General features: G+C 39.3%; 2 protein-coding genes across 3 annotated transcripts in view; both read left to right on the top strand.

Moving 5' to 3' along the window:
* The first annotated feature begins 4,311 nt into the window (after positions 1-4,311).
* arl5a (ADP-ribosylation factor-like 5A) lies at positions 4,312-12,006 on the top strand. 2 transcript variants are annotated; one of them, XM_076156397.1, is made up of 7 exons: positions 4,312-4,666; positions 6,288-7,119; positions 8,050-8,110; positions 8,372-8,519; positions 8,866-8,949; positions 9,287-9,438; positions 9,940-12,006. In XM_076156397.1, the coding sequence occupies exons 4-7, from the start codon at positions 8,376-8,378 to the stop codon at positions 9,986-9,988; spliced, it is 429 nt and encodes a 142-aa protein (XP_076012512.1). In that variant the 5' UTR covers positions 4,312-4,666; positions 6,288-7,119; positions 8,050-8,110; positions 8,372-8,375; the 3' UTR covers positions 9,989-12,006. The 2 variants fall into 2 exon arrangements, with proteins under 2 accessions (XP_076012512.1, XP_076012504.1); XM_076156389.1 differs by lacking the exon at positions 6,288-7,119.
* A 4,027-nt stretch (positions 12,007-16,033) lies between these two features.
* neb (nebulin) overlaps positions 16,034-25,498 on the top strand; it is a 63,485-nt gene continuing 54,020 nt past the window's right edge. Inside the window, exons 1-15 of the mRNA XM_076156360.1 lie at positions 16,034-16,119; positions 19,962-20,069; positions 20,219-20,326; positions 20,793-20,897; positions 21,032-21,136; positions 21,219-21,323; positions 21,822-21,926; positions 22,718-22,822; positions 22,903-23,010; positions 23,424-23,540; positions 23,808-23,909; positions 24,002-24,109; positions 24,221-24,325; positions 24,437-24,535; positions 25,359-25,463. Of these exons, the coding sequence (XP_076012475.1) occupies positions 16,042-16,119; positions 19,962-20,069; positions 20,219-20,326; positions 20,793-20,897; positions 21,032-21,136; positions 21,219-21,323; positions 21,822-21,926; positions 22,718-22,822; positions 22,903-23,010; positions 23,424-23,540; positions 23,808-23,909; positions 24,002-24,109; positions 24,221-24,325; positions 24,437-24,535; positions 25,359-25,463 (1,563 nt within the window). The 5' untranslated portion in view covers positions 16,034-16,041. The remainder of the gene's footprint in view (positions 16,120-19,961; positions 20,070-20,218; positions 20,327-20,792; positions 20,898-21,031; positions 21,137-21,218; positions 21,324-21,821; positions 21,927-22,717; positions 22,823-22,902; positions 23,011-23,423; positions 23,541-23,807; positions 23,910-24,001; positions 24,110-24,220; positions 24,326-24,436; positions 24,536-25,358; positions 25,464-25,498) is intronic.

Genomic DNA, 25,498 nt, shown 5'->3' with positions numbered 1-25,498 from the left:
ATGGTTTAGATGTGAAAGCAGCACAAAAGTATGCTGGTGTTGATTTTGTGTATGCCCTAGATGTGACTTGGGACTTATAGCCACTTGCAGACATGAGTGTGTGATGTAGGCCCATCTGGACTCTTCCTGCCAGCTCAGATTTTACTGTAGCATGAAGGTGAGACTGTCATTACAGAATTACCTGGCTCAAGCCAATGCTGGACAGAACCAAGCATCCAGTGGTGATCAGCACATTACCTGCCTACACATATCCAAGAGCAGTAGAAGAATAGGATGCATCTTTTATGCTCTTAAAGTGTGTTTGCCATTGTCTTGTATATGGAGTATTAAAGCCTGTGGAGGCCTACTTCCCAAACCATAGTTTCATGGATTAACAGGTGTTCTGTTCGGGGTCTGTCATGGTTGCCTAGGCCCCGTTTTTTCTTCCTTTCTTATATTTGAAGGGGGACTCCTCTAAAGTTACCCATCAAATTCAATTTATTAGCCATAGAATGTACGAAGACTTTAATTGCTATTTAGGGCAATATGAAAAGTCAGGAATCTGAGCCTTATGCCATTACAAGGGTGTTTTGGTGCAGAAGATTACATGTTTGATAACTGATGTCACTTACACTTTTTTTTATTAGTGAATTCAATTTCCCACCTTCAATGGAAAGCTTTAGTTTTTTACAGTCTTCCTCACCAACTTTCCTCAACCCCTTGTGATATGATGGAACTGTATGTATGCTATTGTCACTTAACTGCATTTGAGGAGGGATCTCCCTTTGATTCCATTTTATCAAGACGGTTTTTGTAATGTGGAGATACAAATATTTGACATCCTTAAAGGGGTGAAATGTAGAGTCATTAGGATGGTGGGGTGTGTGGACAGATGTAGCATTTATCAGATTATATGAGATTTTTTGTAGCCTTGTACACCACTTTATATTTATATTATAGTTCTTTAAATTGTGACCATAAAGTTCAACTACTAAAGTGATAGCCCATAGTGATAGTGAAGTCTGAACAAAATCATATTGATGATCAAACGCTCACAGGTTTCTCGTCCACAGAGAACAATGTGTGAGTTCAGTTTGTCTGCCTTATATGCTCAGTATATGTTAATTTTATCTGCTGTGAACCTTTGGAGCAATTTAAATCAACTATACAGTCCCTGAAGCTTTTTGCGGTTCGGCAATTGCTGCCAGATTATTTTGAAAAAATTTCAAAATACTGTGTGAGAAAGTGGGGAAAGGCATTTGTCACAGTGCAGACTGGCGCGGTCATGGCTGAAGCCCATTCAGCTCAACACTTACTGTGGGTTTGTTCAAATTTAGGTCACGTGGAACTGCTGATGTGTAGCCAGTGTTGACAGCGACATCAAACAGAAGTGAAGTCATGATGATGTTCTGGTCTGATCAGGGACTGATTCTAACTGGCATGTTGACCACAGCTGCTTTTCCCCATGAGTTGGGAACTACAACCTTTGACTGCCACCTTTCATACCTACAGAGGGTGATGTTTGACATTCCACTTAAAGAGCGAGTGTCTAATATCACCAATATCTGGAAGGCCCATATACATGTTTGTTATTGGCTTTGCATTTAGGTGCTGTTACCTGTTGTGTTTGTCAGGACATGACTTATGTTGACTGCTTTACACAAATTGAACGTATCGAGTTGAGAAAAGAAAAACTTAATTTATTTGAAACTTACTTTCATTTCATCAAATTGACATTCCATTAACCTCTCATATAAAGACAATACCTCCATCCCTTTACCCCCATTTAGGTATTATTTAAGTAGTGATTCTCAAATTGTGGGACTGTATGGTTGTAAATTTCAGATGAAAATAAAAAGTTTTGAAGTCTATGGAACTTGTGCTGTTGTGTCAAATTGTTGACAAATAAAACGGGTTTAATTTCTCTGTTAAGGAAGAATCCAAATGTATATACTTTGTACTTTTGTTCTCCATGGTATACTTTTCAAGCTAAGCACACCTGTATGCACAAGGCTCTGTGGGGATTGTTGCAGTTGGGGGCTTGTTGATTAATAGGTATTAGTACTTCCATGTTTTGAATGGTTCACACAGTTTGAGAGCCAGTCATGAAGGTATTTACTCATTAGACCTCATTATGAAAAGTTGTCATCTTTAGTAGCAACTGAACCCAACTGCCTCTTCAATATCTCGCTGTAGCTCAAGATATTGAAACTTATTTGTGTGAATTAATTCTGAATTTAATTAGTGTCATCTAATTACTGAGAGACATCTGAAAGCACTTGGGGTGGACAGTGCTGCATTTTGCCACAGTGTAGGGCAGCATAAGGTTGTCTGTGCTTGTGATGCTGGAAAAATTACCAACATAAGACTGCTGTTATCTGACGTACAGCTTCTGTGGATATTTAAAGATAAGTGGAGCCTAAGCAACAACTGTAAAATATTTTAAAACTGCCTGTGATGCATTGAAGGTACATTGTTGTTGTTTTACAGATGTAATTAAATAAACTGCCACTATACCATTGTATGGATTGGATTGATTAATCAAAAGTCAAGTCAAGTTTATTTGAATATCATACAGCTTTACAGGCACACATACAGCACAAGGCTCTCTTAGTGGACAAGGAAAAACTCCCTTAGGACTTTCACATAAACAATGATGCTGTCAATCCTGGGTCCTGCTCCACCCTTCACACTGCTTTAGTCACAATCAGTTCCTTACTTTTTGGATAATCCTGCTACAAAATAACCTCCTTGGTGAAGGTTAAATTATACAAATATCATACATTTAATAGATTAGATCAGATTCAACTTTATTGTCATTGAGCAGAGTACAGGTACAAGCCAATGAAATGCAGTTAGCATCCAACCAGAAGTGCAAAAATGTACTATATTATATACAGAAACTATTATTTACAAGGTATATAGGTAATAATTTAATATGTGGTATGTAAAATAGTGCGAAGGATTTTTATTCACCCGCTGGAGTTTGTGAGAATGCTCTCAATGATACAGCGGTAGAAGTTCACCAGGATCCTAGGACAAAGGTGAGCTTTCTTAATGCGTCCTCAATTGACCTGTTGTGGCGGTAGGCAAACCGGTGAGGGTCCAATGTAGCAGGTAGACAGGGTTTTAAGTGTGAGAGGACCAGCCTCTCGAGGCACTTGGCAATGATGGGGGTGAGAGCAACAGGACGGAAGTCACTAAGGGCCGTAGGGGCGGAGTGCTTCAGCACTGGCACGATGGTGGCGGTCTTAAAGGTAGTGGGAACAACTGCCTGGGCCAGGGACAGGTTGAAAATGTCCGCAAAGTCCCCGGCCAGATGCTCTGCACAGGCTTTAAGCACACGCCCAGGTATTCCATCTGGGCCAGCTGCCTTCCAGGCATTCGCCTTGCTCAGGATGGAGCAGACCTCTGAAGTGGAGAGGTGAGAGGCAGTTCGTTGAGAGATAGTTCTGCCTTGAACATCACCTCCCTGTTTTCCCGGTCAAAGCAAGTGCAGAAATGGTTGCGCTCATCGGGGAGGGAGGTGGAGCTGGTAGGGGACACCTTGTGTCACTCTGTCCAAACACCTATTAATATGATCCAGGACAGATTTCGTAAGAATGTCAATGTCGGTCAGAGAGTTTGTGGTGGCCTGAGCAGAGAACACATTCCAATCTGTTTGTTGGAATTGCTGCTGGAGAACAGAGTCAGCACCCTCAGACCAGATCTTGAAGGTCCTTGTTGTGGGTTTCACCTGTTTAATGACGGGGGTGTACTTGGGGAGCAGGAACAAAGAGAGGTGGTCAGTAATAACTATACATACAAATACATTTGTACATTATGATAGATGTATTTTGTGTCTGTGGTACTCAATAATGAATTCAATATCTCCTTAAAACCCTACAGTATTCTTATTATTGTATATGTGACTGCATTCTATCCTTAGCTGGAGAGTTGCCAGTTTGCCTCCAGGGCACTGCCGAGGTGCCCTTGAGCAAGGCACCGATCCCCCAACTGCTCCAGGGGCGCTGTATCATGACTCTCTGTAAAAAGCATGTGTGTGTTGTGTTAAATATGTAAGAGGGGCGGGCGCAAGATGCATTTCAAATGTGTGTGATTGCATGTAACTGCATGTGATTGCATGGAATTTGACAAATAAAAGTATCTTATCTCAAAATTGAAGGATTACTGGCTTCAAGCGTTTGCCTTTATTAATAAACCCTCAGTACTATTTAAGCTTCCATATATTTACAATAATTTGCCTGTACTTATATATAGTTATCAGGTTTTAGTGGATTGTTAGATTGCTTAATTCACTTCGTAGTGCACATGCGCCGGTTTGACAGCTAACCCTAGCGCTCGTGCCCAGCAGCCAGCTGTTACTAGCCAGCTAACGCAAACTAGTCAGCTGCTCCAACTATCGGTTCCCTTTCACGTTTGATACTTACAATTTATTATACAACGACTCGTGTAGTCATAAGTACGATATTATTTTTTACAAGCATGTTGGTTGTACCTACAGACTTTGACAGCTTTTTACTCCGCTTAACAACGCTGTAGTAAGCTGGCTGGCTAGCTAAAGTTGATAGCGTTGGATAGCATCAACGTTAGCTAGCTCTATTCTATCAAGCTGGCATCAGCGAAACATCGGCACCAGCCATGGGAATACTTTTTACCAAGTTATGGAGGCTTTTTAATCATCAAGGTAAGATTGCCTGGGTGGCATTTCTTCCGGGTAAAGTTTACTAGAGAGCAAAGTGGGCTCGTTCGTCGGTAAAGGCCCGCTATGCAGTTTAGTGATGTCTGCTTCGTTCATAGTACATCAATCAGTTTAGGTCTGCTTTGCACATTCCTCGTCAGCGTAATGTCTGTAACTCTGTGGCTTCCAGCATTGAACATTGTGGTTGCCACTCGTGGATATTCTATCTTGAAAGTGTTGAATAGTATAGTGCTATGTCTTGTCTAAACTGCTCAGCGTCCCATTAGCTGTTGTATTATTTACAGTCTGTGTGTTTAGCCGATCCCTAGTAATCGTGTATCAGTAAAGAGATAGGACCAAGCTTGGTAACTTAGCCCGATCTGTTGTACTGTCTGACAAAAGATGAGCACATACTGCAGGAGTCAGTCACATCAATAGGACATGAAAATTCAATGAATGACTTGAATTGACTCATGCTTACAATACACTGACAACAATATTGCTGTGTCACAATAGTAGACAAAAGACAAAAGAAACAAGAATTATTAAGGTTGTCATCTAGAAATTATTAAGAACAATTTCATCAACACGTCTTTAAAATACAGCTTACTATAGATCAGCTCAAGTGATACATACGGGAGGTCTTTTTTAAATTATTATTACTGTTTTCAGATGGCAATTATCACTTCTCAAAGTTGTCAATTCTATTCAAGAATTATCATGTCTAGTTTCTTTCTTTTCCAGTTTGATTTTAGAAATCACAAGGTGTTTCCTTCATCATTATGCTTAATTGTAGGCCCATATTCAGTAAATCAACGTGCAAAAATGTGGGACTATTGTCATACTCAAATACTCAAACCTGGGGGCAATTTGGAGTTTCGAATTCATGTTACCTGCATGTCTTTGGAGTGAGTTAGAAAAATGGACGACAGCCACATTTTCACCCTCTTGGTGTGAGATGACAGAGTTAACCAATGTACAATTCATAATGCAATGTTTACCTTATTTCCAAAATACTGTATGTATGGAAAGTACCCAAGATGAGGCCCGCATTTTGTTTCTTCATAGCATAACATACTTCCTCAACGTTGGTGATGTGTTTTTTAAATGCGAAACCTTCAAATACTGTATATATCGGAGCAATGAATAAGGTTTGTTTGGAGTTTGTTGGTGTGATTGTGATGAGAGTGAGTTGGGTCACATGGGTGTCATCTGTGCAGTACAGTGGAGAGAGGGTGAGTGGGTTGTGGTATTTTTTCTTGACCGCCCTTAAGCAAGTTCACACTTTGGCAATACTGTATATGATTGTATTTGTATACGGTACAGTTTGTGTGTGGGGGTACAGTTTGTATCCCACTCTGTTAGTTGTGCTCTTATATTAAATATATCTGTATTTGTCAGAATTTATTTTAGTATAATTATACTTGATGACTGTAGGCCTGGTTTTTATCAATGCAGCTGGACGATGTAACATTTATATAGTGCCCAGATGCAGTGTACAGTGTGGTTCATCAATTACCTCTAATATTATAATGATCATTTCAACAATGTGGTAATGCTGATGTTCCCTAAATGATGTGAAAATGCATAGTTGTCCGTTGAATAACCTAAAATCTTCTTGGGGAAGGACCCCCGTCCCCACAGGACGACAGCACCTGTCAAAACAACAGTGAAACATGGTGATGGGAATTTTGAAGGCTGACTGGTGTTTTGCCTACTCTGGAGTTGGACAACTGCGCCGAATTTACTAGACCTTGACTAAGAAAAAGCATCCCTCCACTTTTCAGAGACATGCTATTCAGTCTGGTTTGGATCTTGATGGAGAAGGACTCATACTGCAGCAGGATAATGACCCACAACACACCTCGAAGCATTGCAAGAAGTACTTGAAGACTAAAGAAGACCAAGGAGTGCCGACTGTTCTGGACATTCCTCCAATTTCTATCTGATTTGTATTCCATTGTGCAAAATAGAAGCATTTTCACAAGTGGTCTCAGACCCATGGACCCCACTGTATTTGTATATTTCCCCAGATAGATAGATCACTGAAAACAAAAATGCACAATGGATAATAAATATAAAGGAAGTGGAGAAATGCTGTGGGCATTATTAATAAAAAATAAGAAAATTGGGATCCCATGGCAGAGGGGACAAATGATTTCCTTAGCCAATCAGTTCTGCAGCACAGTGAGATGAGACGTCAGAACTGCAGCATTGAAGAGGACTGTAAAGTGCTGCATACTCCTACAGTTTGGCTTCAAAGCCTGGTTTGGTAGCTTCTGTCTTAAAGCTACTGCAAGCCACATGCAGTATGCCAGCATAATGCTGAGATATGCCAGGATATTCTTTCCCATCTTTATCCCACCTCAAAACCAAGTGACAATCACGGGATAATACACGGGTCTTTTGTGAATGAGCGAAGGAACACTGCTGGGATGTTGCTGTTGGGTTACGCCTAGGTCTGCACCTTACGATTATTTTTCAACAATTCATCTACAGATTATTTTTCCGATATGTCGATTAATCTATAGATTTTATTTATTATGCAGTATAGCAATTTTTTCCCCTAAAATAAATATCAAACGATATAAAACAATACGGAATGGATGATCGGTGTGACGGGGAAGGGGGGGAGCGAGTGAACCAATCGCAAGACTTTGCTGATGGAGTATTTGGGTCAGTGACGGATTGCCTTGCTTTGGACAGAAAATGTGGAGTTGCTGTTATAAGGAGTCGTCGTTCTTCCTAATGTTTATTTCAAGAATGAATGCAAATTGTGCAATTTGGATCGATGCAGAAATAAAGGAGCTCCTCTCAGTCTGCACTAAGGACAAAATAAATCGCCAGACTTCGACCTTTTGTTACATTGTACCTTATTTGATTTGGTTGATTTAATATGGATTGTATCAGAGGAATCGCAACACAATGCTGATATCATGAACTTGGATGTTAGTTGATTGGGCTTTAAATCTACCTTGGTTATTGGCACTGGTTCATCTTTAATTCTTTATTTTCCTTATTGCAAGCAGCTCACAGCTGCAAGCAGCTCACAGCTGTACAGATGATTGAGCTAGCTGATAACTAGAGCACCATCATGAAGCAAGAAGACATCTGTCAAATTTCAAATTATACATGAAAAAAGTACCTCTAAAATCTTTAGATCTAGTTTATCATTTTGGGAACAGTGACTATTTGTGGGGCACAAGTTGTAGAAAGAAACTTTTGTAACTTTATGAGGAACAAATATTGGAAAGAATATCCAAATGGATGTTTGAAGTTTACATAGGTGTAAAATCATTACTTTATTCAGTCACCAGTCATCACATAGGCCTCATATTGATGCAGCTGTGTAATTGTGTTAATTATTTTGTGTCTTTGTTGTCTTTCAGAGCACAAGGTTATAATTGTAGGCCTGGACAATGCTGGGAAGACCACAATCCTTTACCAGTTGTAAGTATTGATGCTGTCCACTTTCAAGTTTCTACAGACATGGCTAAAAGTGTACCCTTAAAATAAAAACAGAAAACCCACTATGTTCTCAGAAATAAGTTGAAACTAGCAAGTAATTGACATCCACCACTTTTTATTCCATATTTAATAGAACTGATTCGATTTTGTCTTGATTTTTCTTGTATGCAAATATTCAGCATGTTAGCAGATTGCTTGTGTTTCTAAGAGCTCATATGCTTTTTCCATGTTTTTCCATCTTAGTTCAATGAACGAGGTGGTGCACACCTCTCCCACCATTGGAAGTAACGTGGAGGAGATTGTGGTCAATAATACACATTTCCTGATGTGGGACATTGGGGGCCAGGAGTCGCTGAGGTCGTCCTGGAATACATACTACACAAACACGGAAGTGAGGAAACTGGGCTAGTTCACTGGTGTTGTTACTACTTTGTTTTGAGCTTGTCGTTGAAATAAGAAATTGTGACACTTTTGCCGTTCAATGTTGTTCAATAAATAGGGATGTGAATAAGAATAGAACAGCTCAAACCTGTTGAACGCACATAAAAAATGTAATCAACCACTCAAAATACGTTTTATTTTAACTCCTCTGTCTTCATCCCACAGTATGGCACTTTGATTTTTAAAAGTGTATTACCAACATAATATTATTTATCGTTATACATTTATATTATAAAGTACCAGCAAGAAGATTTACCTTCCCCCCCTAATAATTTCTTCTCTTCCTTTCTGATTAGTTTGTTATTGTGGTGGTTGACAGCACAGACAGAGAAAGGATCTCTGTGACCAAAGAGGAACTCTACAGAATGCTTGCACATGAAGTGAGTCTCATGTATTAAATATGTATATCATTTTGTTGTTTAATGATTTATTGTATTCAACAGTTTCTCTACCAGTCATTTTTACAGATATGATGTTTACATGGGGGAGAAAAGAATACCAGGGGAAAAAAAGTTTTGTGGTATTGAAGGTTTTGAAGCATTTGTAATGACAGCTGTTTCTTCTATTTTGCCGTGAACATAAGCTTAAAATATTTAGTTGATGAAGGGGAACTTGTTAGAGTTGTAACTGTCTGTAATCAGTGTTTTAGAAAGAATCATGGTGCTCCTCCATTTCTTTACTCTCTTCTTCTCTAAGCATCTCTTCTCTGCACTTCAGGACTTGAGGAAGGCAGGACTGCTGATCTTTGCCAACAAGCAGGATGTTAAAGGTTGCATGTCTGTGGCTGAGATCTCCCAGAGCCTCCAGCTTACCTCTGTGAAAGACCACCAGTGGCATATTCAGGCCTGCTGTGCCCTCACCGGGGAGGGGTGGGACATCTTTACATTACTGTTACATCATAAAGGAAAAGTTGAACTAATGTAGTTTAGTTGTGTTCACACCAGTTTTACCTCAATGTCTTTAATTCTGGTAGCTTCTTTTATTCCTCACAGCATGTAAACTTGCTTCCATAATTGGTTAACAGTAGATAAGGCCAGAAACAAATCTCATGTCGTCCGTTCACAGATTGCCCACTTTCGGAAGACCTGGTTTAAATAGTGGTCCACATAAAGTCAGTCTAGTCACGTCTAAATAGCTTGCTTTCAACTCCAAAGCTAGGTCCACTGTCAGTAGTTGTTTTCAAGATTTTAACCTTATAGCAAAAGTATTAAGTATTTTTGTGCCCCTTGTCGTTTATAAGATAAATTGAAAAAAAGCAATTTGACAATTTGACAGTAGTGTTTTTGTCTAATTGTTCCTTTCTTTGCCTTTCTGTCCTGCTCTTCCTCATCCCCATCACTCCATGCTATCCCACACATCTTCACCTCCAGGTTATGCCAGGGTCTGGAGTGGATGATGTCACGGCTACGTGTGAGATGATGCCTTTTCACTTTGAACTGGAGTATTTCCTTGTCCTCTGTGTTCTCTGCCTCCTGTTCTCAGCTTATGAGGATGGAGCTGAGGTCGATTTCCCATGAAGCCAGTCTGCTGCCAGGATGCTATATTCTTCTGTGATAATTTATTTTCTGAACACTTCTGAACTCAGAACAAAGATCGCAATCTTTTTCAAAGGACTTTGGACAACAAGAGACAAGAAATTATTTAAATTTGAATTTCTGCACGGATTTTCCTTTCAGTAAAATACAGAGGTCAGCAAAATGGCTGATTTGGGACTACATGGACTTTGTCTTCAGCTAAAGTGTGAATCTAGCCCAGTGTGGCCTTGCAGTATTGCCAGACCGGCTGTGGTGGTTTTTATTGCCTCTGTGTGTACATCCCAGTATTGTTATTAATTTTGTGCCTGCGACAGAATGTTTAACTGATCGTGGTTAATGGTGAACTGAAACACGCATAACTGAAGGTCACTTCACAATATGCCCTCTTCCTTTAAGTCCATATTGAAAAAGAGTGAAATAAAGTGTATTTATCTGTTTCAGGTGAGTGCAGTGTGTCATGAATGACTTACTTCATTCAGTTGACTCACACTAGATCACTTTTTTACCACTGTCTGGGTTTTCGTTCATGATACTTTGACTTGCCTTTAAAATTTGTAACTTGGGTTATTTTAGTGTGTAAAGAAGCAGAATGTGTGTCGTGTCTCATGGCCTCCGGTGCTTTTCAGGGAGAGAGATAAAGAGCTACAGGAGTCAAAAGGGGCCTACAGGTGGAAAGTGGAAGCAAATTTGTGAGTAAACGGTGTTCAAGTTTGATCCTATTGACTGGTGGAGGAAGTACATTTGCCCGGCTTGACGAGCCAGACAGTGGCCACGAGATTCCAGGTGTCAGTTCCTCAAATAGTACATATTGGACTCAAACATTGTTAGATACATATGCAGACTTCATCATCATCATCATCTGTCCTCTTGGTGCCTAGTGGCACACAGGGCCTCCACACAGTTCTTCTACTTGCTCTTGCAGCCGCCTTCACCCGCACCTCTTCCCCATATGCAGGCTTCCCTGATCTGTTTTTCCTGGCCTTTGATGGCCTGTTTGTCAGCAGAGCTAAAAAGTAGTAGTCAGATTAGGTTCACGGTTAGTATGGCACCGTTTCCTGGTGTAATGCAGTTACTGGAGTTTGCTCGTTGTCACCCTGTGTGCATTGGCTTTCTCCAGGTGGTCCAGTCTCCTCCCACCTCCAGGTTAGGTGAATATGAAATTCCTGCAGAGTTTAAGTGAGATAGACAATAGGGGGACGAGTGGGATTATTATATTTTCAGACATTCATTTTTTCGTACTTTTCTTAAGACACGGATCTTGTCAAAACAACATCACCCATATGTATGCCACCATAGACTATCAATGGGTGCAATTTATCTTAGCTGCAGATATTGATCCTGATCTGGTAATTAGGCAGGGGTGAGTATGACATTGCTGTACAATAATGCAGGAAACATTCACTTCCTCCATTGGGTACCAAGATGCTGCTGCTTTTCAACAATTATGGCTATAAATCCAGATGAAGATGATGCTCACAATACCTCTTGACAATGAAACAACATGAGAAAGGTTTATGACACATTTGTTCTCAAGGCAATGATAGTCAAAGACTGGCAATATTAGAAAACCTTGTTGGAATTATGGACCCCTTTGTTGTCCTATTGATAACTATCAAACATGTTCTGTATGTTTTCACTATAATTTCAATATATCTACGAGGTGAGTCAAACAAGAATAATTGTGCTTAATAAAATAATCCATCTCAAGATAAATCACTGATTTTGAGTGTCAATGTAAGTAATTATTTGATAAATACCTGTAATTTGTGTGTTGTGTTCACCTGACAGCTGTCCACGGTGCATAGTTGTGACCTTAGTACCCTTGTTCACTTTACTTAAGGTGACTCCATGAGTGTTACCATCACAGCCGAGTCCTTTAATTGAAATACCTCTTACATTTTTATTTTCAAACGTGAAAGGTGTATATATACCAAACGTTTACGTCAAAACTGATTAAATCCTTTTCCATCCTTTCACGCTTACAGCAATCAATCGCTTGTGTGTTATACTGTCAAGCCAGAAGTGCCATATAGGTCTTTTACGTCTAGAGAATTCATTGTTTTCCAAGGTGCCAACGTCAACAACAGTTGGCAATGTCGATATTGTAGTTGTCTCTCTGCAGCTGTTGTATACTTGTCTCGCTGTTGGGTAGTCAGTTTTTTCATTGACTAAGCAGTACCCCCTACCATTAGTGTCCCTGGAAATGAGAAGTCAACTTCTGGGATCATCAAGACTGGGGTATCCTGTGAATACCCAGTGGTTGCCAGTTTTCCTAAATATCTAGTTAAACACAAGCTCGATTGATCTTTGTTACACTCTACAGTTTTTTTCCCATCAGTATGTCAAAGTAGACTGGATGAAAACTGCAGGGATGTTGCTGATGAGGACCAGGTAGTGGCAAACCAATGCATCGTAGTGGAGGCCATTGGCATTTTCTAGAGGGAGAGAAAGAGTGACAGACTCAGCTGTTGCTGTCGTTCTGGGACCCTGCTGATGCTACTGGCACGGTAAAACATGACACACCAGATGCAGATGAGTTTAAGGAGCAAACGTGCCAATATCATATATTCTATGTTCTTAAATATTGGTTACTATTTTAATAACATAATTTAATCATTTACATGTTCCATTTCAGGCCATGAAGTAGATTAGCAAATATTTTTGATGTACTTTGAAATTACATTTTTTAATTCCCATGGACCATAGATTGTGATGTTGGTGAAGCAGTGCTTTGAAAAAGAACCCATTGTTTTTTGAACTGTTGAATGCAATACCTAAACACAGCACATTGTAGATAAATAAAATGATTGTGAACTATTTCTACTTATATCTACTAGATTTTTTTTAATTGATTACTCATCAGATATGGTCTATGGTCATCTTAATCATACTAATAATTAGCACATTCTGCCTAAACTTGGCTGTGTGACATATAATTGATTAAACTCATTTCAGTAAAATAGTAACTGGTAGAGCCCCTATCACACCCATAACTTTCCTTGATTATTCAGTGTAGTTGCTGCTCAGTAAGAAGGAGTCATCACTTTCTAGAATTGCATTAGCTGGCATCTTGAGTTCATGTCACACCATCTCTATTGGGGTCAGGTTTGGAGTCTTGGCCATTCCAAATACAAATGTTCCTTTCAAACCATTCTGTTGTTGATTTGGTTGTGTTTTGGTTCAGCTTTATGCAATTTGACAATTGTTTCGTGGTGGTCTTGGTGGGGATCAGATTGCATTTGATGAGTAATTCATGTGGAAAACCAGATGATTATGCATGATGTGGATTTTTACGGGGTCAGTCTATGTGACTATGTAGACCTATTGTCTACTCAGTCTTTTCACAAGTCAAGTCATCACTGCAAAGTTGACGAATGAAAACCTTAAAATGTATAAATCCCCTCCGGTGGTGACTCACTCCTTCACAGAACTTTGTATTTTTGGAAGTTTTGTTGCGATTTATATGTATGGGGTCATCCATTTGATCCGTCTGATCTTTTCATGTCATATGTGTGTGATGACCTGATTCTGACCGCACTTACCCAGAGCAGAGTCAGTTGACGGATGACCTCAACAGATAAGTCATAGCCCTGCTAGGTGATAGGCCTCCTGACAGATTAATCTCTCTGACTTCTTTCTAAAACCAGTTGCATTTGTCATCATCACAAGCAACACCAACCCATCCACGCTGGTATTGTGTGAAGAGTTGGGATGTACGCTTGTTTTCTCCAGACTCCCCTTGATCATCCCCTACTGCCATCCATATAACTGTGCCGATGATGCATTAGCTTCAACAGGTGCTCTTTTCTGAAAGGATTACTTAGGTATATTTAGATTTTGTAACATGAGAATACTAGCCTATGATTGGCTGTGTCAGCCACATGATAACTTGGGTAGAAACCTCAGCTGTGTGCTGTTGCCCAGCGTTTCTCTGGAGGGAAGCTGGGGAGGCTTTTGCTGCTTGGGAAACCAAACTAATTTAACTGGTAAGCAAAGAAAAAGAGAAAAAGACAAATATTTATGTTTTCTGCACTCTGCATGGCTTTCCATCTTTTCTGGATTCTGCATATTTTCCATCCTCTGCTGCCATCGAGATTCCGGAGGACAGCTCACAGAGGAATTTAAGGGGTTTAAAGGCTACACAGCACGGGGAGTGCAATAAAGTATAAGGAGTAACCATGGACCACAGCGCCTTCCCGCAAGATTTTTCTGAACTTTCAACATCAGTCTAGCCATTTTGTCTACCTACATAAATATCAGTGCCCATCTGGCTGCTTTGCCAATTTAAAGTGTGTAATCTTTCAGTGTTTCACTTTGTCAAATTTTTATTGAAAACAAATATGTAAAGAGTGCAGTCAAGTGCTAAAAAAGGGTAGTCAGTATGCCATCTTATATTTAACCCGCAGCCTCAGAAGGCTTTGCATCTCCTTTTGCTAAACAGAGTCAGCCAATCACGCTGTGGCATTGGCTTACATGACAAATAGTTGGAGCGCTCTTGGGCAGCTGTCACCAGCCTTCAGCCAGGAGTCACAGGTCTATGCGTGGTGTTGTGGCAAGGGGGATGGGCAAAGCCAGTAGCCTCTTATAATCAAATTAATTGTAAGAATTGTGTGGATGTACCTGCACTTATAAACTAATTATTCATCAAATTTGCTCTGATCTCCAGTCATAATCAACAAAATTTACAATTTGTTTCATTGAATACATTGTTTGCCCCTTGACATTCCAGTCTGGGAATAGGTGAACTACTGTATATAATATCTGGTAGAACCTTTACCCCCCCACCAAACATCCTATCGCTGCGGACCAGTGTTGCTTTGTTTGGGAGAACAACTCAGGTCATCAGAATCTCATTGGGGTCTGACACCGTTACCGTTCCTGTAAGAGTTCTCAATAGTGTTTAAAGTCATTGTCCCATCTGTGATCGTCATCTATCCAGGCCCTGATGTAGCCAAGCAGCCTCAAACCACAATGCTACCAGGATTTGGTGCACAATGCTTTTTCACTCTCCAAACATAGCATTGTGCATTTCTACCAAAATGTTCTGCCTTTTTCTCATCTGTCCAGAGAACATTGTTCCAGAAGTGTTGAGAGACATCTGGGCATTTCAATTTGAAACTTGAAAATTGAATCAGTGGTTTCCAAAATGGTGTCCTTTCATGAATATATTGTTAAGCTCTAGATCTAGCCTGTCTGGCTTCTTTTTCAACATTGTGCTGTTGGCTTGATCTTTGTCAGACACCCACTTCTAAGAAAAAAGTAACTGGCCTCATACATCTGGACAATTCTGCAAGTTTTTTAAAATCCTCTGGAAATTTGTTTTGGTCAGGTACAACATGCAGCTCTTTCTCTTTTACAGTATAGTGTATATATAGTACAATGTCGTAGACTCTCAATATCATCTGACTTCCATTTAGCCTTGGGAGAAATACTTTTAGACTTGACATACTTTACTTTTAGAACCTAGACTGTACATGTTTTCAACTGTTACAAACGTTTTTGTTGCAAATGCACCTTTCACCGCAGTTTCATATACATATGTAACATTTTGATTACTTTATTTAGAATTGAGGCAAATGGCAAAGTGAGTGACTGAGTTTTTCAAGCCCAGTAGATGGCAGGTGAGGCTTCTTTACATGCTGTAAAATTGTGGGAAATACAGAAGAATCCTTCTCTGGTATGGCCTGACTGTACATAAATCATTATTAATTATGTGTATGTACTGGAATTAAATGGGATGGCTGGCAGCATTCCTAAATATTTCTGGTTGTCCTTTTGTCTCTTGTCTTAATCTGTGACGTATGAAATATGGTGATGTTTTTCATTGGACAAATAAGTTAAAACAGTAACAGTGGCTTGTGAAATCAGACGTTCATTTAAAGATTGATGCCTGACATTATCATCTGTGTTTTGTGTAGGACCTCTGAAACCGTCATAATGGCGGAAATTGTGGAGGAATATGAGGAATATGAGGAATATGAGGAATTTGAGGAGGGGGAGGAGATTGTGAGTGAGGTAAGTGGATCATTCCTGCTTTCCCGTACTTTCGTTAATATGCTTCCTTAGTTTATTTTGATTTCAACCTAAATATAATCAAAGTTCTGATGTTTCAACTGCTGCTTAATAGGTTGAGGTTATTCAATTGGTATTCACCTTTGGTGACAGGCCCTATGAATAGTTGGTTAAGATACCCCCTCTCGTCAGCAGTTCAGGGAAGCGGTCATCCATGTGTGCTGATCCTGTTTCACAGGGACACCTACTGACGTGCTACAAGTCCTAGACTGCCCTGAATGACCCACCACAAATCAGAATGGCCTATGTGAAACAGAAGTTTTATCAAGCCATTTACATATGGCCTGTAAAACAAACAATAGATGATGATGATCATCTTGCATCTACAGATGTTAGACTTTTCATTTTGTCACTTGACTCTTATGTTATGTACTGGTTTCTGCAGATTACCATTTCGTTCTTTACCCTCAAATTAGATGACCAAAAATTTCTAAACATATTGTTGGTCACAGATCATCGATCCCCAGTCATTTTTATTTGTTAATGATGTGATCAACCCACAGGCCCCAGGGATTCTTATGCTGGATTAATATATCTATATCTATATCTATCTTTACACAGAGATATATAAATAAATGTGTATTGATATCATGAATGAACGCTTTGTTTTGTTGAAGGTCTCCGTGTCAGTGTCCAATGGAAGAGTGAAAGCAGAAGGCTAACAGTTTAATCTATATTTCATGGTGAAATAGGATTAACGTTTGCCTCGTGTATGTTCATTCTTAACATCCTGATATCTTATAAGGGAGCCTGAATGATATATTTTTTGACAGGGCAGTATTACCTCAAAGCTTATCATTCACCCCATATAACATATCAACTATCATTTGGGAGGGGGCACTATAGAGTGCCCATAATACAGTCTGATTTCACGAGAACTTTCATCTACACTGTGGAGAACATGTGCATTGTTTTGAGTACATTGAAAGATGGCTTCCTATTTGATCTACAGAATGGGGAGAAACATAGTGCTGTTTGTGTTGTTGATAAAAAAAATATTATTGCTAATCATTAATCCATAGCTTCATATGCAATTTGTGTTCAGTGATTCAGAGGGATAACTTGTATCAGACTATTGCTTCAGTAAGTTTAAAGCACCATTCTAATTTCATGTAGTTTACGATTAAATTCATTATTCTAATTCATTTTTTTTACATATAATCTCCATTAAGGGAAGGATTGTAGAATGCTCTAGCTGGCATTCCGACAAATTTAGCTGTGGACATCTATGGCAGATAGGCAGAGGAGAGGTAGAGAAGTACAGAGGCCCTGTGGGGGAGAGGGAGCTAAAGAAAGGGCCAAATGAGGGGAGCATGGGGCTGTAAATTAAACACTGTCAAAGCTTTAAAGTCTGGTGGTGGAAATGTGCTCAGAACAACTACAAGCTGCATTGTATTTCTTTGTTTATGGATATTTAGTCAATTAGTTGTGGTTGGGGTGATACATGTACACTTATGGTTCTCTCTTGTCTGATAGATTCAGATTTCGAAGCCTCTTTTCAAACTGATTGAGATGTTCTTTCCCTCAGCTCTGGTTTATAGATTTTAGGTAAATTTGGAGCATTTTGTGAGCAGTAAAGCAAAAGTAACAGTAAAAAAAGTAAAAGTAAAAAAGTAAAGCAAAGCTCACTTTTAATGTAACCATTTCTAATTTTGTGTGTCTATGAATGTTTCCTCAGTTGGGAGCATGGTCATTTAGACAGGCTGTAAGTTAGACGTGCTATATGTGGAATAGCACGTTGTGACTGGGAATGCTGACAGTTGCTGCAGCCTGTTGAAAACCCTAGTTGAAATTAATTTGTTGGACGGTGTAAAGTCGTCTTCTGTAGCAACTGACCGCAAAGACAATGGGCTTCTTTCTAATAAATATGAGTAGAACAGATATAATTCTAACATGAGAGCCTGGTGTTCAAATGATCAAAGATTCAAGACCAGAGATATTAAAGCTTCTCTTTCCCCTGTAGAATACAGATGTAATTAGACTGCAGCCATAATTACATTATATTCATCTCTGAAGATTTTTTCTTCGTCATTATCACTACTTGATTTGAGATTCAAAAGTTTGATTACAGATACAATCCCTAATGAGGACACTGTGCTCTCTGTAGTCGACAAGTTATGTCAGGAGATTTGACTTAACGGTAACTAATGTGATGCAGAATATAACTAGAATTAGTTTACGGATCACCAGCATGACTGGACAAGCCAAGAGAAAAATAGCTCTAATGTTAAACTGAATAAAGAAATGACTATAATAATAATGTATAAATAGTATGTAAGTGGATAACTGTTTTTTCATTGAAATTAAGTAGCGTATTGCTTTTGAAGACAACAAAAATATAAATAAAAAATTCCCTACCTTGCTTTTTCATTAAATTATTTAAAAGTCCTGACTGTGCCTCTGGATCTGAATCTGCACCAAAATCTCATGGCTCATATCCCAGTCTTCCACTAAGTTTAACCACAATATGGTAATAAAATCTTGAGTAAGGTAGAAATCACCAAAACAAACAAGCCACTCAACAGACACAGGTGGGAAAAAAATATTGTATTATTATACTGTACTGTTATACTTATTATATAATTCTAATTTCATAATACTGTTATAATGGAAGTGTTACTGACACTAGTTTTAGCATACCAGAGCTTTGGAAAAATCAACCTCAATCCATTAAAAAGTGCTATTTCTCCAGTAACGATTTATGATAAATTTGAGAGAGTGTGTCCTATATTTGTAATGTTTTGAGCAGACCACATCGATGACTGTCACTGAGCACACATCTCAGTCCCATCAGGTAAACCACCACCTCCCAAGGGACACTATTTCAAATAGAATACAGGATACTCCTGTGTTTTGCCAGCACTGCACCCCTTCTTATTTGCATGTCTTACAAGATTGCTTACAAAACTGCTTTTTGAATTAACTGAATGTATCTTTCCTGACAGATTTCCATGTTCAAGCTTTAAAAGTTAGCAAACCTTCAAGAAATCCATACAAAATGTGTTTTTGCATGAATACTTGCCTTATTATCAAACTCTTCACTAATGAAACTCTCCTTCAACCCTGCATTTTAATGTGATGTCCAAAATGAAATGGCTGTTGCTCAGCTAATTTAACATGGATCTCAGTGGCTTTACATATATGAATATATATGTTACATATGAATGCTGTAACCCTAATGTATGAGTATTGCTAAGGCTGACCATGCATGCTGGACTGCTTGGTTTGATCTTTGTTCTAAAGTCATACCCTCCATCTATCAATATCTAAGTTCACAGTAATGCTCTCATTTTAACCTTTTGACTTGACTGTAGAATGAAGAAGTGGGGGGCGCAGAGCTACTGCGGGGGGGGGGGGGGGGGGGGGGGGGGGGGGATATGAATAAGTACCGCCTCAGGTAAATGAATGAGGCGATACTTCTTCTCTCGCTGCATGTATGGGAGGGGCGCAAAAAACTTCTGATCCATATAAGGGGGCCGCGAAAGAAACAGTTTGGGAACCACTAAATTACTGCGTCATTTATATATAAGTCACGAGAGTTGTTACAGGTAAGTATTTAAAATAAGGACAATAATTACACTCAACATTCACAAATTCCAGACATATTACACAATGAAACAAATTACCACCATAACAGGAATTATTTTTTGGTACCCAGCACTGGGTCCTTCTCCTTTTCTGCTGTTTGTCAATATCAGTTGTGTTACTATCAATGTTTCCTGTTACCCATTAACCTTGGCCACTGTATTAGTAGGATAACTGGATTTCCCTCTGTCCCTCTCCAGTCTGGTTTACCCACCAGAAAGGTCAGGAAGAAGGTTAAGGTGGATACTTCCAAGTTCATGACTCCATACCTGGCCCATAGCCAGAAGATGCTGGAGCAGTTCAGCCACGTAAGCCAAAAGTTTCATTCCAAATTGATAATTAAAATTCGTCCCCATTTCATCTGCTTTAAATGTACAATATTCATTGCATATTCTAGATTTTGAGCATCCTATGTGACAGTTATGTTATTCTGTTCCATGATCTCTCTCCCTGGTAGAATACATACCGTCATGCCTATGACATGTCCAAAGGAAAGCCCCCTGCTATCGCAACTGATACCCCTGAACTGGTTCGCATCAGAAGGGCCCAGGAGCAGCTGAGTGAGGTACGACTGAGTGCTGTGGCAGTATTGGTCCCAAATCATGTAGTGTAACTGTTACAGAGTAGGGCATGTGACTGGATGGTTGCTAATTTGAAATGCACTATGCAACGAAATTCTAAATCAAAACAGAATAATTTTCTTTATTTGTGAATTACTATTCTTAATTGTTTGAAGGGAAAAAAAACGTTATATCCCTTTAAATTGGATTGATTATCTGGAGAAAATTCCATAGTCATCTGGCATACCACTGGGCACTTTAGGGATCACTCTAACCACATGTTCACAGATTGAGAACCACTGATTTATCTATTATATAGCCAATATAATATGTCACTGTATGAATCTAGGAAAGCAGCAAGGTTGCAGTTACATAGATGAAGCTGTACTGTGGATTAATTGTCACTTACCCAAACTGATCTTCTTCTTGTTGAGGTATTCAAATATATTGAGAAATATTTCTTTTCATCAGGTGAAATATCGAATGCAGGGCAATAAAGCACGGACAACCAGCTTGTATGACGGTGAGGCCAGAGAGATCGGCCATGTCAAGCATGTCTCTGAGCTGATCAGCAAGGTGAGTAAACTGTATATCATATACGCTTTAAACCGCAGCCTTTTGTCTGTAAAAAAAATCATGTAAGAGGTCGAGGATATAAGAGTTAAACCGAAATCTGACATTTGAAGTGTAATGTGTTTCTTATCTTGTAGGTTCTGTACAGACAGAAGTGGGATGAGACAAAGGACAAGTACCTGCTGCCTCCTGATGCTCCTGAGCTGGTCCTGGCTGTGAAGAATGCTGCTAATATGAGCAAAGTAAACACCAAAAGAGAATTGCTGCTAAGACAGGAGTAATATTCTGTAAAACACATCATTTAGAACTTTACTCTATTTTTAGAAACGCTACACGCAAGACTGGGATGAAGAGAAGACCATGTTCTACCCTTACAGTGACAGCCCTGAGCTGCGCAGGGTGGCCAAGGCTCAGGAGGTCCTCAGCGATGTAAGTGATTGTACTGGCCATATTTCTTGGATTCTACTGAGGAAAGCAGATTATCTGACTGTTGCAGTCACACAAGAGAAGTGTCCTGGTTTGCTTTTTATCTTTAAAGATTCATTTCCCACAATGCCTTTATGGCAGATTGCCATTTAACATCGATCACGCAAGCATGCCCTTTTATTTGTCCATTCAATTTTCTTGATTTGTTTCTTTTAGAGACATTTATTGTGCTCAAGGTGCATCCAATTTAACTGTTTCAATTCACATTCAGTATTACTGTATGTTTATATATACACATGTGTATATATGGTTTATACAGTCATTCCTGCTTCTCTTTTTCATTGTTCACACAATGCATTTCACCATTTCTTCAAATGTAGGGAATACTTCAACCCATGTCGATACTATATTGATGTAGCAAGCCAATGTCTCTGTGGCTCAGCTATTGGTCTTGATCTTGATTCATCAGAGTAAATTTCATCCCGTGCTATTCTCTTGCAGGTTGTCTACAAGAAGGGTCATGATAAGCGCAAAGCCAAGTACACCTCCCTGGCTGATCCTCCTGAGGTTGAGCTGGCTAAGAAAGTGTTCGAACAGCGCAGCGATGTAAGCTAAGAAATATCATACAACATCATTAACACACTGTGCACATGCAGTATGTGTTCGACAAATAATTGAATCACAAGAGGAAACACAAAGTCACAAATTGAGCCCTTAGCTAAACCTCACCTTCAATAAGTTCTACTCATGCAGCATCAGTCAGTGACCTGAACAATTTTGTGTAATGGTTTTCTAAATTCCATTCTTTGTGGGTATGCTATAGTGTTGTACTTGCTTACATTCAGTTTTTCTTACCAAAACAAATTGTGAACATCCTCAAACAAACATAGCCAATGTACTGTTTCCTACCCCATAAAACTTACTTTGTTTACGTCCATATCTCACCTTCGTTATTAGTTCATTACTGCATTTTTAATTTACATTCTGGCCACCAACTGGCGTTATGTGGAAATGGGTGAAAAATAGTAGCAAGTAATGTAGTGATACTAGCTTAAACAGCAAAAAATGAACGTACGAGTGAAATCATTACTTTGAAATAAGACCACACACTGTAGCCAATACCCACATGAATATAGGGCCTGCAGAGTCCACCTACCCCTGGGACACTGCTAGGAATAACTGACCACCTGCTGTCTGGTAATTTGGGTCACACTAAGCTGGAAGAGAGAGGCACACAATAGCATCAACAGAATCCAGCATTCCATTCTGTATTTTATCAAACAGATGGGAGATACTGTATGTAATAAATTGGTATCTTCTATCAAACTCACTCTACAGCCAGTTTACTTTTAAATAATACATTATAATATGTATGATATGGTTTTTTTACCCTACAGCTGAAGTACAAGGAAGATTACAATACGAATGTGAAGGGTCAATGGTGTGAGACCCCCTACTTTGACGTGGCTGTCGCCCGAGTGGCTATGGACAATCTCAGCAAAGTAAGATTGTAATACACCACAAAGTAGTATTTTCATATAAGTAAGAATGTTTGCTAACTTTTGATCCACTTCCTTTCCAGAAAAAATACTCACAAGATTACGAGGATATAAAAGACAAGATTTATTTCATGCAAACAAGCACTCCTGTGTACGACACAAACAAGAAGGCTCGTATTGCTGCAAGTGAGGTGGGTGCACACAAATACACACATACATGCACAAAAACACAATGGTATCAAAGTATATTTATAGATCCTATCTCATGTGGAAGACATGATAGAAAGCTGACCTGTGTCTATGAACAGAGAGTGAGTCATCATGCTGAATTCACTCTGACGCAGGGACAAACTGGATTGTGCCCACACTTGCTCTACACAGCTGAATGATCTGGGTCTGGCTCTCACTGCAAATATGCAGTGCGTAGCATCATTCTAAAAAAATTGAAAAAGACATGTCATGCAATCATGACCAACTGTATCAACATTATGATAAACTGTCCAGTATCTACCCTGTAATTACACACAACTCACTTTATCCTCTCTATTCTCTCGCCCATATCCGGCACTGTTCTCAATCCTATTTTCTGTGTTTCCATCTTTAGGTCCAATATAAGAAGCAATACGAGAAGACGAAAGCTAAGGCTGACTACAACACTCTCCCTGCCACAGAGAATCCTCTGCTCAGACAGCTCAGATATGCTGGAACCATCCTCAGTGATGTAGGTGTCTGAAGAACCCTTTGCTGAACGTACTTCCTGTGATATCACTAATTGCCAATTCACATATTCAGGGGAAATTATTTGTTTGAAATATCAAATTAGTCAGTAGTAGGGGTCCGCCATTGTTTGATACTTAACAAAGATTGATGAGCCAGCCATAATTCCATTTAACATACTGACATTTAATTCCAGAAATTACGTTTGGTTTGCTATTTTTGTATGTTTTTTCTCTTATTTGTTTGTTTTTGTTTTTCATCTCCTTTGCAGAAAGTGTATAAGGCCAACTATGAGAAATCCAGAGGTTTCAGCATCAACTACTGTGATACCCCCAAGTTTCGGATGGACTCTGTCCTGAAAGTTTTCTCTGATGTAAGAATACTCTTACATAAATTTTCATGTTGAGTTTGTACACCATAACTGCCAATTCTATTGCTTTAATCTGTTTTTTTTTTCTTTTTTAGACACATTACAAAGATAAGTATGACAAAGAGGTGAAGGGCCACTACATTGGCAGCTATGAGGATCTTTATATGCGTCACTGCCAGAGAGTTGAGGAAATGAAGAATGAGGTGAATTACTGTGGTTTTGCCTTTCCTTGTTTTTTGTTAAATTATGACCGTAAATTGGTTTATTGCTCATATATTCCTTTGACATTTTGTGTGTTCTGCTCTGTCTTGCAGCAACTGTACAAAGCCGATTATGAAGACATGAAAACAAGAAGCTTCTTCCCTCAAACGATGACACCTGAATATGAGGCTACTAAATCTCTGAAGAAGTGTAGCGATGTGAGTTATTGTGATGAATAGGGTACTTCATTGTTGTATGATGGCATTCATAATTGTTCTCTTTTACGTGTTCTGTTTGTAACAACTTTTGTTCTATCTGGTGCTTTGCAGACCGTATACCGCCAACATCCAGACAGAGTGAAATTTACACAAGTAACTGATTCGCCAGTTCTTGTTCAAGCTGCCATCAACGCCCACCAGCTAAGTGACGTATGTATCATATCTTGTTTCAAGCCAAATTCAGCTGTGCTGCCCAGTTTCACATACAGTGTTTCAAAGGGCTTTCCAAGCTCACACTTCAATGGTTCCCAACCCAGCCTAAACAAAGAAGACCCCGAATAAGTCTCTAAAAACCTTAGCATGACAAAAATGTCTACAATAGTGCTGAAACAGGCAAATTGCAATGGAACAAAAATAAACATTCCACATTATAGGAAGCAGCAGCAACTGAGCCCCGATCCAATAAAAGCATCTCTAATCAATCTGTGTATGCTTTGATGATATAAAGCTCAGTACGATGTTCCAGTGAGGACTGATCTAATCTCACATCTTCCAACAATATTTTGTGGGACTGTAAGTGGAAAAGGATAGGATACCATCAACATGATTAGTTTTACAACTGTAAATTTGCATTTACTGGCCCCCTAATGCCCTGGATCAAATTCTACTAGATAAAAAGATTTCTTTTAAATGTGCCCAATCATCCACATAGCCCAGCTGTCGTCTCTGTGGGCACCATGGAAACTGGAGAGCCTTGTCTCTGTAGTATAAATAGCAATGCGCATGCAGTCGGCCCAGAATAAACCCTGTGATGTGAAAGGGGTTGGTTCGGCAGGGAAACAGGTAGTTATGAGACATAAGTCGCACACCCACTGTCTCCAATTAATGTTCTACTGCCCTCCAGTGACATGAAATGAAAAAATATTTTACCTCAATGTTGAAGTTTTTTTATTTCTACTATAACCTGCCCCAATATCAGATGATTTCTATTGGAGTATTGTTTTTACATTTGATCACCTTGTCTTTTTTACAGTTGAACTACAAGGCAAAGTATGAAGAGACAAAGTTCAAGAATAGTCTGCCCCCAGACTGTCCCTTCTTCATCCAGTCTAGAGTTAACGCGTACAACCTCAGTGATGTAAGTAATATACAAATACACTTCACCTCTAAGGA

The sequence above is a fragment of the Genypterus blacodes genome, unplaced genomic scaffold (genome assembly GCF_046128005.1).
Source record: "Genypterus blacodes isolate CSIRO-AG114 ecotype Tasmania unplaced genomic scaffold, CSIRO-AGI_Gbla_v1 ptg000008l_1, whole genome shotgun sequence".
In the NCBI taxonomy this organism is placed as follows: Eukaryota; Metazoa; Chordata; class Actinopteri; order Ophidiiformes; family Ophidiidae; genus Genypterus; species Genypterus blacodes.
This window is presented reverse-complemented; position numbering and strand designations above follow the sequence as displayed.